The sequence below is a fragment of the Cottoperca gobio genome, chromosome 8, assembly GCF_900634415.1.
Source record: "Cottoperca gobio chromosome 8, fCotGob3.1, whole genome shotgun sequence".
In the NCBI taxonomy this organism is placed as follows: domain Eukaryota; kingdom Metazoa; phylum Chordata; class Actinopteri; order Perciformes; family Bovichtidae; genus Cottoperca; species Cottoperca gobio.
The window spans coordinates 15,363,112-15,379,644 of NC_041362.1; the positions used below are offsets into that span (position 1 = coordinate 15,363,112).

A 16,533-nucleotide genomic window follows, 5' to 3' on the forward strand; every position below is an offset into this window, starting at 1 on the left:
AGACGTACAAAATAGACAGAAAAAAGTAAATTCATAGAAATATAAAATAGAGATACAAATATGTTTTCTTCTAAATAGCAGCCAGAAGGGGAGGTGGTGAAAGAAATAAACAAGTGAAAAATCCCTCGAATGTTCTATCAAATGTTGCATACATAGTCTAAATACATTGCCGGATTATCACACAAACCTAAACGCCATTTCTCCCACTTTGTGCAATATGTCCATATTGTGTGCTGGAATAGTAAATTACCTGGCCCCAGATATTATGCATGGTAATTCAATTAGGCCCAATTCAATTTAGCAATATGCTATAAGTAGGCTATAAGCACAACACTGACAAAACAGAAAGTCTTCCCAAAACTACACTTTGACAGCAGGACCCTCATCAAGACAGGGCCTGAAGCTCAGATAATAAAGCAGGACTCATATCATGTCAGTCGATATTGTTCTATTTATAATTATAAGTGATTTCAAATTAAATTAGTACAGAGTAGTTTGCACAAACTTGGCCTGGAGCTTTTGGCAGCACCTGAATTCTATGGGGCCCCATGACAGTTGACTTTGTTATTCATCCTTGCATATATGGACAGATATAGATGTATTCGGAGCTCAAAAACCTTTATAATTCAAATAATACATTTATAATGTGCAACCTGAAATGCTTTACATATACAACATATAATACTCCTTTTGCTGTGTCACAATTTGGAGGCTGCAATCACTTCTAACTTGATTTACAGATCTATAATTACAAGTAATAACACTAGACAACAACATTAAGCTAAGTAATTTATTATTGGTATATAGCCTGTTATTATCCTTATTCATTAATGATAACTGGGGCTGTCATAGCTTTGTTTCCCCCAGTAATATATTTAACCACATAAGTAGCCTATATACCTTAAATATGTCAATTGTATTTGTTTTGAGCTTCATGTTGCCGTTGAGAAATCCGTTGTGAAATGAAGTCTTCAGTTATGAGTCTGTCAGACCTCTTTGGTTAGGGCGGAACCATTGTTTCGGACGCAAAAGAAAGGAGGCCAATAATTATGACGGACCAACATGGCGGCAAAACATAGCTAATGCTAGACAAGTTAAACCAATGTCTGTAATTAATTACTTTTTTTCATGTGGGAATTATTTTACACCGAATCGAGAAAATTGACCAACCCTTTCGGTTTCCAAGACAACATATTCGGTACAGAATACGGTCACTAACGGACATAAACGTTAGCTAGTTGATCGCTGGAAGGCTTTCCTGTAAGAGCCACTGGAAACAAGCTGGGTAACAGTTGATCATGTGGGGTGAAATTGATCCTCCAGCTAAAACACAACCTAGTTTGTGTGAGAGTGAAGATGAGAGTGAATTTCCAGAAGTAGCGGTGGTGGCTCTGTCCCAGAAATATGACTTCCACCGCCCCACACACACCCAGCAGCCACGACAAGACACCCAGGTGACATACCAGCAGCGTTATCTCTGTTTTGCATACATCTGCACACGACATCATCTTTCTACTTTACTGATTGTGTGTCTGTTTCTCACACAGTACGTGAGCCAGGCTGAGTCCATTTGTGTAAACGACATGGTCGAGGCCATAGCCATAAGTGGAAGCCTAGTGAAGAGCCAGCAGAAAGGAGACGCTGAACTGACGCTTAAGCAGCGCAAAGAGGAGCTGCTGCATCAGTACAGCAGCAGACCGCTGGTGTTCCTGGAGAGGTACCATGTACGTGTGCACAGCTCAATGTGTGTTTGTGTCTATTTACAAACGCATTGGTGTCTATATGTTGTGGGCAGCAGCTGAAAGTGCATCAAAACATACACATTTTCAGAGTGTATTATCAGTCCTTCTGTCTTTTTTTTTTTTATGAAAATTGCTTGATATAAATGTAAATCAGGTAAGTCAATTTTATTTATACAGCCATACAATATCATGAATCACAAGTTTGCATCAAGGGGCACAGCACAGTCACCATTGGGCAAAAGGTATTAAGCATACAGACAGCATAGATTTTGTGCTGACCTTATTTTGTTGTGTTATCTACTCTTCCCCCATTTTCTAGGCTCGCCTGAAGCCCCAGAACCTGTCAGCGTTTGCCCACGTCAGCTCAGATCCACGGGCTCTTCACTACAGCAATGTGATACAGAGACGAGCTGCAGCACGCACCAACAGGACAAGGGTTCGAAACCAACGCTACGCAGCCCTCCGGGCCCTACAGGGGGGTAGGGACTCTGTTTCCTAAAGACTTCTTTAGGACAAGAATTGTCCAGGCTCTCTCAATAAGACAGCTCTGCTTTGTAAATTCATTCACCGAAGCTGTGTTAAAATGACTCTAAATCATTCTTACATGGTGCAGCCAAGCAACGGGATCAGTCAAAATGTATGCTTTCTTTTTCAAGAGTCAGTTTACACAAATGTGTGTATATATATATATATATATATTATAATACAACATATTTTCCACCAGTGGTATCATGAAGTGAAATTTAGAAATGCATGATGGATTTAAGTCGGCCACACAGCGGCACAGACAGTAATGTCATTGACATTGCTGATTTTCTACGATGCAAAGCCAGATGAAAAACTAAAAAGTTCACCTGTGTGTTCTTCTATAGATATGTTGCACCTGTTTTTATTCGTGTTCAATGTTTTATTATTAAAATTCAATTGAATTTCAAAATTCCATATAAGAAAAGTAACAAAAATGTTTGTATGCTGTCTATTATAGTTATTAGAAAGTATCGGCGGTCATACTTGGATCGGTGCATCTCTAGTAGTTTAGATTTTCTACACCATCACTGGCAGTCTTGTATGTACTGTATACCTGATGAAGTACGGTTGTGGTCAAAGGTGTACATACACTTGTAAAGAACATGTCATGGCAGTCTTGAGTTTCCAATCATTTCTAAAACTCTCATTATTCTGTGATGGAGTGATTGGAGCACAGACTTCTTAGTCACAAAAAAAGATTCATGAACTTTGGTTCTTTTATGAATTTATTATAGGTCTTCTGAAAATGTGACAAAATCTGCTGGGTCAAAAATATACATACAGCAACATGAATTATTAATTTTTGGTAATGTAGAAAGTTGTGTCAATCAAATGAGCTATGTGGCATGGCCTCTTAACTTCCAGTGAGTGATTATGATTGACTACAGCTGGTGAGCCCATTTAAATAGGGCTCACTGGATACAATCATTAGACTCAGCCACAAGCGCTACAATGGGAAAGTCAAAGGATCTCAGCACGGATCAGAAAAAGTGGATAATTGACTTGAGAAAGTCACTTGGAGCCATTTCAAAGCAGCTACAGGTCCCAAGATCAACTGTGCAAACAATTGTTTATAAGTATAAAGTGCATGGCACAGTCGTGTCACCTCCACGATCAGGAAGAAAACGCAAGCTATCACCTGCTGTTGAGAGAAATTTGGTCAATTTGGTCAGGTTGGTCCAAATTCAACCGAGAACCACCAAAAAGCAGATCTGCTATGAACTAGAAGCTGCTGGAACATAGGTGTCAGTGTCCACAGTCCAGCCTGTTTTACATCGGCATGGGCTGAGAGGCTGCCGTGCAAGAAGGAAGCCCTTGCTCCAGAAGCGGCACCTTAAGGCTCGACTGAAGTTTGCTGCTGATCACATGGACAAAGAAAAGGCCTTCTGGAGGAAAGTTCTGTGGTTAGATAAAACAAAAATTGAGCTTTTTGGCCACAATGACCACAGATATGTTTGGAGGAGAGAAGGTGAGGCCTTTAACCCCAAGAACACCATGCCTTCCGTCAAGCATGGTGCTGGTAGTATTATGCTCTGGGCCTGTTTTTGCTGCCAATGGAACTGGTGCTTTACAGAAAGTAAATGGAATAATGAAGAAGGAGGATTACCTCCAAATTCTTCAGGAGAACCTAAAATCATCAGCCAGATGGTTGGGTCTTGGGCGCAGTTGGGTGTTCCAACAGGACAATGACCCCAAACACACATCTAAAGTGATAAAGGAACGGCTAAATCAGGCTAGAATGAAGGTTTTAGAATGGCCTTCAGAAAGTCCTGACTTAAACCCCATTGCGAACATGTGGACAGTGCTGAAGAAACAAGTCCATGTCAGAAAGCCAAAACATTTAGCTGAACTGCATCGATTCTGTCAAGAGAAGTGGTCAAAGATTCAACCAGAAGCTTGTGGATGGCTACCAAAAGCGCGTAATTGAGGTGAAAATGGCCAAGGGACATGTAACCAAATATTAGCATTGCTGTATATTTGTGACTCAGATTTGGTCACATTTGGTCAAGTTTATGAATCTTTTTTGTGACTAAGAAGTATGTGCTCCAATCAATCCAAATCACTCCAAAATGAGAGTTTTAGAAAGTATTGGAAGACTGCCATGACATACATGTTCTTTACAAGTGTATGTACACTTTTGACCACAACTGTACATCAACTGTGCGTTAAACAAAAACTCTTTCCTTCCCTTTTTTCCCTAGAGGGCGAGTATTTCAGTGACGAACAGATGCGTGTGAGGGAACCGCTGCTGTATGAACAATATATTGGCCAGTACCTGACTGATGAGGAGGTGAGGGCATGATGCAGTGCCAGTGCTGGCATAGTTTTATTTCATAATTACCCGTTTAGTTTAGGCAGTATTTTTGAACTCTCCTTTTGTTTTTAAAAGTGAGTTCTGAACGACTAATGTTTTAGGTGCTGGAGCGCTCCCAGGAGGCCATGCTGGACGATGCACAGGGGGGACCGGGGGCTCCAGCGGGAGGCACAGGAGGGCTTGCCCAACTCCTCCTCAACTCCTACCAGGAGCGTCTCATCCAGAACCGCCTGCAGGAGGAGCAGGAGAGAGAGGAGGGCGCACGGGAGGAGGAGGAGGATGAAGACGATGGTGAGAGAGGCAGAAACTATCAAATAAATGTCGTTTCTGTGAAAGTGCGGATTAATATGAAGAAAGAAAACTGGGTCTGTCTACGTTCTCCTTTTTCCCTATCTTACTCTGACTGCCGCTCTCTGTTCTGTCGCTCATCCTGCGTCTCTCTCTTTGTCCCGGCTGCAGATAATACTGTCCAGCAGAGGGACAGGCAGCCCACCCCGGAGGAGAAGGCTCTGCTCAGGGAGGAGTTCATCGGTCAGATGCACCAGCGCTTCCTCGATGGCAAAGACAAGGACATCAACTATAGGTCAGCCACACCGCTACTTAACAGGCATTCATACCATGTAAAGGGTACATCAGTGAATCACTACAAACATACATAGCGTCTTTGACTAGAAAAGCGCCATAAAAGTCTTATGTATTATTATTATTATTATTATTATTATTATATCTATCTGGCGCTGATCAGGTTATTTGGGGGGTCAAAATACGAAAAAATTAAAAGAGGATTTATTCCATATTATTAGAAAAATGCACCAGATATTCCGTCATATTGTATCCAGAGAGGCCATGTATGACCAGTATGTATGACATCAGTGTAGAGTCAAAGTGGATAAAAAGCCAGGGGGTGGTTACGGAATTTAGGAATCGCTTGGATGTAGGCAACTTATTGATGAATTTAAACGTGGGTTTTGCTGCACTGCATGTGACAGCCTGAGCCTAGTGGCAATTTTCAAATGTAACCACTTTGCAGATGCTGGTGTTCCAACCATAGATGCCTGCAAGATTAAAAAAGTAATTTACAAAAGGTTGAATGTTAAATTTGTCCCAATATACAAAGTAATAAAGAATCAACATAGTAGCAATCTAATAGTGAGCTAATGATTGTCTCCAGAAAAAGTTTTCGTGTTGCTTTTTAAAGTGTCTGCGTGTGTGTCCATTATAGTGAGGTGGACGAGAACCCGGAGTACGACAACTTGGACATAGTCAGCAGAGATGAGGAGGATAAATACTTCGATGAAGATGATGATGATGATGAAGAGGAGGAGGAAGAGGAAGAAAGTATGACAGAATAGTGGCTGTATTAGTAGCAACTGCACATCGCTTTGATTGATTTGTAAATACAAATGTACAAAATAAGGATTTGCATTTTTATTTGTTAATGTTACATGCAAATGCAAACATGGCCGGTAATAAGTGTCGTTTTTCAAAAATGGTTCCCTAAAAAAACCAAAATACAATAAAGATGATCTCCTTACATACACACGGTAAATTCAACCCGTTTATCTTTAGTTGTTTATGTTGTGAGATGTGACCTCTCCTGAGGCTGAAAACATTATTTACTAACATGTGTAAACTTGTAGATGTAAAATCAGCGTACAACTACAAAATGATCCCAAAATATTTCAATATTGCAACATTCCCGCAATGTTACTTTTCTAAATGCATTGAAGTAAAGAAACACAGTTAATACAATATTATGCTTATTTTTCAAAGTCAATACCCATCTTTACGATCATCAATTACTACAAGCAGGAAATAGCACGTGTCAAATATTAACATTCATAAAACCAGAAACTGATATTGCTTTGGGTCCTTTTTCACTCATTTCGGACAAACGGTTCTATTATCACAATAACATGAGGTGTGTAGCATAAATGCAAACCCTGCCTCACATTTAATTCATTTGTTATTGCTTCAGGATTCTGCAGAGTAAATGAGATTTTATGCTTTGAAGTCACAATCTCTATCTTTGGTCTCAGATACAAAGTCAAGTCCTCATTTTCGACTTGAGCTCCATCAGGGTCGCAGTAAACACGTGGTTACCGTCGTGAATTCAAACTAAACCACTCGCTTAGATGTAGGAAAAGATTGCGCTTTGTGTTTAAAATAAGTTACGTAATGTAACTTTAAATAACGTTTTAGGTTTAGTCCCGGCTACCTCACAAACTGCACTTCTGATGCACATCTTAGATCATGTTGGTATCATCTGTACTTACAGTACAAATCATTGTCACAGTGAGGTCACTTTTTGAAAATTCAACAGGTCAAGTTGACACCAACATGCTTTTAATCATCAGATGCAGTAAATGACAATGTCCAGCAAGATTTTGTGAGAACCTTTTTTTGGCAAATGAGATCCATGATCTCTTTTGCCAAAACTAATCTGGCCTCGCAGTGTGGAAAATACGTGGTACGTGATGTTCCGGCAAAGACATGCTCGTACATTTCAGAGAAGGGTGTGTTGGGACAACATTTGTTTGGGTGTGTTTTGCTTACAGTTTCCAAATCATAAAACATATTGTCACTCTCTAAATCCCTTTCAAAGGTTTAGCAAGTGGAACCAGTTTCCGACTGTCATTTTAGGTGCACTGGTAAACCTCCTCAGTGATCCCTTAGTGATGGCATTGTCATGTTTTCAAACCTGTAATAATAAACATTTTAACAATGTTTTAACAATTAAGGCTTACCATGCAAGCTTGCTTCACTGTACCTGTCACTTTTTAAGTTCCTTTATTTTCAGAGTGTAGTATTCATCTTGCAACTTCAAGACCTTTAGTTGCATTTTGACTTTCTCTCTCTTCAGCTGGGTAAGGTCCATTGTATCCGGATTAAGACAAGTGGAGATCAGAGTGCTGTCTGAGGCTCTTGGAACTCTGTGGAAGGAAAACAATTTGTTTTAAGTCTGGCTTGAACTAAGCATCATTGTTTTATCCTAATCATGTGCCTGTTAGCCCTTACGTCATGTCCAGCTCCATCACTTGTGCTGCATCCTGGCCGGAGGTGGAGGCATCTGTGTTCTCAGATCTACGGTCAGCCGCATGTGAGGTACTGAGGTTGGCAGTGCGATTGCTGGTTGATCCAAAATGTTTATCCAGGTTTTTAGGTTTGATGTTTGGTGCTGAATTAGCTGGTGCAGATGGAGGTGTTTTAGTTTTAAGTTCTGTCTGTCCATCTCTTTTTTTATTGTATTACTGAACAACAAGCAGCGCATTAGGTTGTGAGCATCAACCCACAAATAAATCCAACTGATTTAATCACACAGCTCAGTCACTAATGTGTTTGCTCAAGTAGGACAATTATTACATTAATATTTACAAACCTTTTAGTGGATACTCCTTGCCGTTGGACTGATGATATCTCGAGGTCTGAAGCGAGAGCACAAACAGAATCATCAGAGCACCTTTCAACGGTAAAGAGAGATCTTCACCATCAGAGCTCAGTATGAAGAGTGCTTAACGGCTCTGTGAGGTTGACTCCATAAGATCAGTAGATGACAGCATGTCTGACTTTACAAAGTTGTATTTATGGTTATTAGCATTATTATTATTATTATTATTATTATTTAATAGCAGTAGTTTTACTAAAATCCAGTAGTAACTATGTATTTGGTTAAAACCAGAATCTGACATTTTGACATCGTACCATAGAAATTGTTATATCATCAAATGTATATTTTTGGAGGGAAAAAGACAGTATTGAAAATTCATAAGAACTATGAAACGGGCGAAAACCAAACTGCAGTGGCTGCACTCGGGCTAAGGTTAGAAGTTAGAGCTCTAAAAGCTTACCATATAACTTTGTGTATTTATTAGTGCTGTCGAATTAACGCGTTCATTTCGATTAATGAATCACAGAAACATTAACGCAGATTAACCGCGCTCTTAGATGACCCTTGACCCTTTACGTCACGACGCGGCGCGGCCACAGCAGCCTCGTCAACAGATGAAGCGGATGAGAAAACGTTACTTGGCCCAGTGAATGGAAAGTTTACATTAATACACTCCCGGATGTAACTGTACACAGGAGCATCGTTCTGTGTGATTCCTGCAGAACATAATGTTCGTATCATCGCAGTACTTCTAGCCTGACATATCTCTCAGAGCACTTAGCAGCTAGCTCGCACCAAGCTGAGCGACCAGCCTCGTCAAAGCTCTCGATCAGGTTCAGAAGCAGAATGAGTAAATCTACCTCCGACAGATTAACCAACTCAATCGCGAGTTGGATTGCAATGGACTGCAGGCCAATTATGTTTTGCGGATAGCGTAACATAGTGCAAAAGAAGAGAGCAGCCTTGACATCTGAGAATGTAAACAAGTTAGTTTGTCTCAGCGACTGTCTGAGGGAGAAGTGAGAGGGACTGTGAGGCCGATGTTACACTCCATGTTGATCAATGAAACTTATGTTACCAGAGAAGACTTCTGCTTGGTTTTGTTCATTTTGTTGTACAAGAGATTGTTTATAGTACAATGAAATATGTTAGGCTATCTTGTGGCAAAGATATTGGTATTGAAATAAAAGACATGTTGACCAGTTTATAATGCCTACTCATTGATTCACTCATCTTCCACCCCACCACCCCCGTCGCACGGAGCTCTGACAGCAAATATTATATGCGATTAATTAGATTAATTGTTTTAATCGCTTGACAGCCCTAGTAATAAAAAAGCAATAACTCAATCTTAAATCATACTGGAGAAAAAGTAACAGCGCATAAACTGGTCCTGCCTACAGCTAACTAAATCACGTGATGTCATGCGGTTGAAATATCTTTAAATCACATGTTGAAAAATGTATTATTAAAGATTCATTTATTTAACTAGCTAATAAGTTCAAATTCACAAAATAGCTTACGATTATTTGTTGGGGGGGAGATACTGTGTTTTCTCTTTAAATGTTTCAGATCACATAACATTCATATCAAAAATGTTTTGTTTTTTTACATTAATCTGCATAAAAAGGCATAAAAGTAGAAGGGCAGGCAGAGAACGCAGGCCTTTCCACAAGTTTATATATAAAATGTGTATATCCGCCGGTATCCGTTCCGATAATATTACATAATATTTACATAATATTTACAATTTCTGGACCGTTTAAGTTTTGCCTTTGTGAACATAAACCCGAGCAACTCCACAGTTTCTCTCCGTCTCACCTTTGGAAGCCTTTCAATGTCACATGTTACTTTCTTCAATGCACTTTCCTCAGATGTTGAAATGAACGGTGTCTCCCTTTCTGGAAGAAGAAGAGTGATATTCACACATCCACAGGTAAACACTTCATTTAAATAATAGTTTTTCTACAGATGACGATACCTTCAAAAACTTCTTCGACGATACCTTCAAAAACTTCTTCGTTGCTATCGTCTAGAGCAAGCATATCCTCATCTTCCTCTTTACTCTCTTCATCTCCTGAGTCTACAACCTCTTCTTCATTTTCAGTCCCTACCCTTTCTTCCTCCTCTTCATCTGTTTCAGAGCCACGATCCCATTCTTCCTCTTCAACATCGTCTTCCTCAGTTTGTTCTACTGACTGTATTTCTGACTCTTTGACAGGGACGTAATAATATGTACACTTTAAGTAATCGTTAATTGTTACTTAATAAGTCGAAACATTGAATACATATCAGATGAATAATATCAACTTGGCACAGCTGTTGTTTTATTTCACCTTCTAGTCTACAAGAAAGTGCAGACAAACCTTCAGACGCGCTCTCTGATATGCGATCAGGTGAAAGGATTTTCTTTTGCCGGGACTTTAAAGAAAAATAAACACAAGACACATCATCAGTGTCAGAGTTGAAAGCATTTGTATCACATTGTGTTCTGATGTTGAGTTACCTTTACAGTCCCAGTTCTCCTTTCAAATGTCTTGATGGTTAAGTAACCTTTCTGTGATAATAGTGAGAAGATAGTTAGGCAGTTTATTAAGCGTTCTCATTTTCTTGAAAAGAAAGAAAAGTACACAGTGCATAAAGGAATCTTACCTCAATCCAATACTGCAGAGGCTGATTTCTAAGGTAAATACTTTGTTTCCATTTTTTACTGGAGGCTTTTCCTCCAAATTTCTCGAATTCACCGGGGAAAAACCAGCGTTCCTCACTCTCGATACACAACTCATCTAAACATATGGCAACACAAGTTAAAAAAACAAAAAGGACAAAAGAATAAAGAAAAATAAGACACAAGTTTCTGCTTACCCCTGGCCAGCTTTTCTCTGTGCAGGATGCCCGTTTTGTTTCCACAGGTTACAGTCAATAATCCTAGATTTTGCATGCAAGACACAGTTGACTTTCAGCATATTCATTAACAGTACAATATAAATACTGAGTGTATTTTCATGTCAAAGACAATATTATAAACAGAATGCGATGCAGCTTTTGGTAAGGGCCTCTTCTTTTTAATCCTCCCTGTGACAAGTGGATGCTCAATGTATTCCTTACTATTTTCTTGTGCTCTCCGGCTGTGGTTGGATGTGCTTGGCTGCTCATTGTCTTCGTCATTTATATCAATATATCTCACTTTCTTTTTAATCCTCGGGCTACATCTCCTGTCCAAATCTTCTTCTTCTTCTTCCTCAGAATTGATTGCTGACCTATTTATTTTCCGCTTCATTGTTCTTTTGAAATGAAAACAAAGCAAACAACAGTTGAATTCTTAGACCGCAGTCGCACCTTTTTAGGTTAAGTTGTTAATTCATAACTTTATTGTGCATACCTGTTGAAAGGCCTTCTCACCTGGACAAACTTTATTTGAGTATCTACTGGAGAAGGATGAACAGGAACAGGATGACATTTATGACGTGAAAAGTATGTTTTTGTCTGACTGGGTGGTGCACCACAGCACAAACTGCTTTTATATGTATATTATATATGTGTATATTATATGTATTTTTAGGTTGTTTTTACCCAATTTTTCTGACAACACAGTTTAATGGCTTATCATTTTTGTTGTATATCAGCCTTCCCTTGTTTGTGATTTCCTAATCAGCTCCCAATGGCACGGTAGAGTGTATCAATATAATGCATATGTTCTAACTCACAGACATGTCTAACACCATGTAATATTATTATTGTTATTATTATTGTGTTTGGCCATACATTTTAAGTGAAAATACAAACTGTCATAACTTATGACAGTTTGTATTTTCACTTAAAACTTTCACTTATGACATAAGGGACATCAGTCAACAAGCTCAACCTACTCCATCTTAGATCATCACATTTGTGCTGATCTATTTGCAGTACTCATATACCTTTAGACTGTTTTCAGTACACACTATATGTGACATCTTGTATCAACTGTATCCTTCATCGTATTAGCGACTGTGTTTAAAGCTTCACTTTAGATGTTTGTGTTTTAAATTGAGAGCTCCTTGTTACAAGAATGGCAATACCGATTCCCGTTGTTTCTATTCTTCCTCTTTAATTCATTTATTGCTGCAGTAAGCTACTTTAAGTCCACATTCCACACTTCACGGACTAGGGGACTGGTTACTTCTTTGTTAGCCGCTTGTTTGTTTCTTCAATTTAAGAAAAGGCGTGTACATAAATCCGCCTACCAGAGGTGTGGACAAATTCCGACCGCTAAAATAAAGTTATTTCTGCAGGAAACCTGGCTACTTTGCATCCAACAGAGACTACAGACTGTTGTTGACAAAAACAAAATCTATTTGAATGATCTTGTATGATGTAGCTCCGTTTTTTTCTAGCTTTCCTGGCGCGCGACCGGAACTGCGAGTTGTATGGGCTTTATCGCGCTAGGGGAGGTGGACTAAAAGCTTTTAAAGGTGGCGTTCAGTGACCTGTAGCGTCCCAGTCAGATATAAAGTGGAAGTTCACTCTTCTTAAAATCTGTCCTGGAAATCTGTGACAAATTCATGCAAAGCCGTCCGCGACTCGCGGGTTTTTTGAAAATGTAGAGGGAATACAATCTGAGCATATCCTGTTTTATTAAGTTAATAATAAATATTTGTCCACACGAATGTTACATCTGGAAAGACGGAGAGAGATCAAACTATATATACCTCATACACAGCATAAAATGCGCATAGTTGTATATGAATTACAGTAATCCCATATAGTTACTAACCGGAGAAATTTGAGCCAATGCCTTATGTAATGTACACACTCGATATGACTTGAACTATGTTTTATGAAAGCCAGTGAAACAAAAACACTACAATATGAAATTATGTCTGTTTATTATGGCCATTAACAATATTTTCACACAACTGCAGAAAGAGAAACCAGAAGATTAACATTTGTTCAAACATCACCAGAATAACCATTGACAATATAAAATCATTAGAGTGTCTTACCTCTGCTGTCCCTCAACAGAGGAAATGAAACAGAAACCAAGTTACTGAATCACCTCAATGATGTTCAGCGGATTTTGAAGGCCCACCCAGCACATGTTATTCTGTTAATCCCACCACCAGAGAGCATCATCACATCACGTTTACAGTCACATAGCACACTACAAAATAATCATTTAACACCCAGAATAATTGCTTGAGTAAATATTTTTTATTTCTAGACTCATTTATGATAGAACACTTGATACTTCTTCAATCATAATATACCTTATTAGCAATGCTTACACTAGTGTTGTACTGTGAGAGTGGATTATGTCTTTTTCACAAGGGAGTGAGTCAGCTATAAAATCAAAAACATGGTTTTTTTCCTTCCGTTTTCTAATTATAAAGTATTAAACAAAAGAACTTTGAAATAAAACCCACTACCTTAATTGAACATCCATTGTAGACTTTAGTACTAATTAGCATACTAACAATGACGCCGTTTACATGCACAAAATATACCAGTTTTTGACCTTATTCTAAAAAAGACAATATTCTTACTGAACATGACTAATGAAAATAAATGAATACGCGCTGAATACATGTCAAAGGAACGCTCCTAAAACCCGATTAATATCGATATATCACACAAGTCTTTATCAGAAAATGCTACATTCCGAATAGGTCTTTATTCTATTTATTTTAACAGAATATGCTGGTTACATGACCTGTGTCCAATTCAAAATATATTGTGATATTTGGAATAAAAGTGGAATATTAGTGTGCATGTAAAGGTATTCAATGATTTTACATTTTCTGAAAAAATGGTATTTTTCCTGAAATAGCTGGATGAATAATATGCTTCTTGAACAAAATCAGACTCCAAATCAAAACTCCCGATGAAAGCCACACAACTGGTCCCCCAAAAATCACACCTATCAGTCCTATTCCTCCCAGGATGAGGATGAACATCCAAATGTAGTCGACCATGCAGATGTAATTTTCTGCAACCACTCTTGCTTTGTCTTCCTCTTTCCTCCACAGGTCATTCTTCTTCTTCTCCAGCTCTTGCCCCTGGAAACGCTCCATCAGCTCTGTCTCCTTGCCGCTGATCTCAGCATTTCTCTCTGCCAGGATGCTCTCCTGTTTTTCCCTAACCTTCCTCTCCTTGATGGGGTACAGATTGGGTTTGTAATAATGCCCTCCATTCAGGGCCACCATGATCTGGACCTTTTCGAAGAAGCTCGTCACTTGGTCCTGGTCCTGCGGGGTCTTGTTGTTGAAGACGTGGAAGCCGCCGCTGCACTTGCGTATGAAGTTTCGGAGGTTGTCCTCACTCTCGGTGATGATGTCGTTTATTGTTTTTCCTTCCAAACGATCCCCATGGGTGAACAGCACGATGGTGTAGTCCCACACGCTTGAGCCAAACATTGCTTCTATCAGTGTGTGGGTATCTTGATCTTCCCGCGTCATCCTTCCTACCGGTACTACCAGCACAAAGACGTGAGGTCCTGGGTCCTGGAGTTTGACACACTTCAGAATATCCCGCACGACTACCTCCTTGTTGCGGTCTGTCTCAAAAAGGCCGGGCGTGTCAATCACAGAGAAAGACACATCCTTAGTTTTCCCTTTCACAGGGATAGGCACATCCTTGACGGTCCCACTCGCCTTTTCACAGTGATTAGTGACTCTCCTCAGTTTCATGTCTGATTTAAACACCTGTTGCCCGAGGAGGGTGTTCCCACTCGAGCTCTTGCCGACCCCACTCTTCCCAAGAAGCATGATCCTCAAGGGCTCGACCTCTGTGAATTCAACAAAAAGGGAACATTTTACTAGACTGACACAATCTTCTTAGCTCTGAGAGCTTTACTCATTTTTTGTTTTCTCAAATGTATTAACAGTCTAACCACAGAGGCTCTTTCCAGATATATCCAAAGACAGAGTAACACGAGCATGGTAAACGGCAACTATAAAATACCACATCTTAAATCTAATTTTGGACAATCAGCTTTTTCCATGAAGTGCTGTAAACTCTGGAACACATTAACAACTGGAAGCAAAATAATTCCAGGTATAAAAACCTTCACAATAAAGGTTTCCTTAGTTTTATACATGTTATAGTTAAATAAAAAAAATTGGTGTGAAAAAAACATTTTAGTAAAATAAAATGAAATTAAAATAAAACTAGACTTTGTGAAAAAAATGAAAACTAACTGAAACGATATTGTGCACTTACATAACAAACTTAAATATAAACATACAGGAAATGTCTTAAGTTTTCAATCTTGGACTATTTGGTCAAATGTGTCAAAACAACAAGCATGAGGAGGCATTGGTGCAGTCAGTGGTCTTCACAAAGTGTTTTTATTATAATACCTATTCTGAACTTCTTACATCTTGTTTCCCACCGAAATACCCCCAGGTATAGTATTATAGTAATAGATAAGAATACAAAACTAAAACTAATACTGAAACTAATAAAAACTCAACTGAAACTCACACTGGAAACTAACTGAAACTAACCAGAAATGAAAACGAAAAGAAAAAACATTAAAAAAAAAAAAAAAAAACCAGCTAACAACTCAACAAAGAGCTTTTTCAGACATGCCTGCAGCTGTTCAACCAGTTCTCCAAGTGAGACATTCGACTAAAAACTGATGAGTAACAAAATGATGTCCCATAAAAAAAAAGTGAAATCCTTCTTAATAAAGTTCAGTAAAAAAAAAGAAAATCATTTTGCATTTGTTTTTATGGACAGCTAAAAAACAGAGAGACTTGGTAAAAGGTGTAAAAGTTCATTTTCATACTTACGATTTGACTGATCCTCCAGCTCTTCACCAGCCATGTCAGAGATGTTTTCACCCACATCCTCAAACTTCATGTCTGTATAATGTCAGTGTTTACTGGGTAGCGAGACTGTTAAAGAAGTAAAGTTCTAAGTATTATTTTGTTTAATTCAGTCCACTCTCCAGCTTCTCGTCCTGCCGCTGCTGTGTGAAATGAAAGTGAAGGTATTCATACGAAATGGAATGAGGGAAGGACAGCGGCTCAAAGTTAGGTCTAACAGGTTTAAAGGTTCAATGTGTAATTCCGAGCCAGATGTTCCAAAGAAATGGGGGCAGTATTTCACCTCCAAACTGGGTCCATACAATCTCTAAAGTTCATATTTTAGTTGTAGTAGTTTGGCATATTCATTGTATTCTAATGTATTCTTTATATTGTGTATTGCATTTACTCCTGTGTAATGCCTGTCAGTCAGTCAGCAGGGCAAGCCTACCAATCACTGCTGTTTATAATCTTAAATCTATCAATCATCTGTGTACTAAAGTTAATCGGGGTTGTAGTCCATGTAACGTTATCTTAGTTTTGGACAAATATTGGACAAAATCCAAAGTGGCACAACATTATTGAGGAGGTTCTGAAGTGCACCAATGGGACGAAGAGGGACGAAGAGCAGCAGCAGCAAAAGAGAAACAGTGGAGAAGCATTTACAAAGAGGAATCCATGGCCTTTATTGGTTTGACCCTCCTCGCAGAGGGGAAACAAAAGCTGGGATGTGTCCGTGCGGGAGCCGTTTCTGGATCCGCTGCAAAATCC

General features: G+C 39.0%; 3 protein-coding genes across 3 annotated transcripts; 1 reads left to right on the forward strand and 2 right to left on the reverse strand.

The window, feature by feature from the left end:
• Window positions 1-1,012: 1,012 nt before the first annotated feature.
• On the forward strand, window positions 1,013-6,120 carry ccdc97 (coiled-coil domain containing 97). The gene is made up of 7 exons (XM_029438529.1): window positions 1,013-1,454; window positions 1,548-1,724; window positions 2,062-2,221; window positions 4,472-4,560; window positions 4,686-4,875; window positions 5,044-5,167; window positions 5,807-6,120. The coding sequence occupies exons 1-7, from the start codon at window positions 1,299-1,301 to the stop codon at window positions 5,934-5,936; spliced, it is 1,026 nt and encodes a 341-aa protein (XP_029294389.1). The 5' UTR covers window positions 1,013-1,298; the 3' UTR covers window positions 5,937-6,120.
• LOC115012741 (histone H3.v1-like) lies at window positions 5,998-11,396 on the reverse strand. Its single transcript, XM_029438523.1, has 11 exons — window positions 11,355-11,396; window positions 11,081-11,256; window positions 10,838-10,900; window positions 10,625-10,758; window positions 10,479-10,529; window positions 10,339-10,393; window positions 9,954-10,184; window positions 9,794-9,873; window positions 7,964-8,009; window positions 7,603-7,771; window positions 5,998-7,517 (listed from the first exon to the last, which is right to left on the reverse strand). The coding sequence occupies exons 2-11, from the start codon at window positions 11,250-11,252 to the stop codon at window positions 7,358-7,360; spliced, it is 1,161 nt and encodes a 386-aa protein (XP_029294383.1). The 5' UTR covers window positions 11,253-11,256; window positions 11,355-11,396; the 3' UTR covers window positions 5,998-7,357.
• A 1,427-nt stretch (window positions 11,397-12,823) lies between these two features.
• On the reverse strand, window positions 12,824-15,948 carry LOC115012746 (GTPase IMAP family member 7-like). Its single transcript, XM_029438528.1, has 2 exons — window positions 15,748-15,948; window positions 12,824-14,738 (listed from the first exon to the last, which is right to left on the reverse strand). Exons 1-2 carry the CDS (start codon window positions 15,815-15,817, stop codon window positions 13,744-13,746), a joined length of 1,065 nt encoding a protein of 354 aa, XP_029294388.1. The 5' UTR covers window positions 15,818-15,948; the 3' UTR covers window positions 12,824-13,743.
• Window positions 15,949-16,533: the final 585 nt, after the last annotated feature.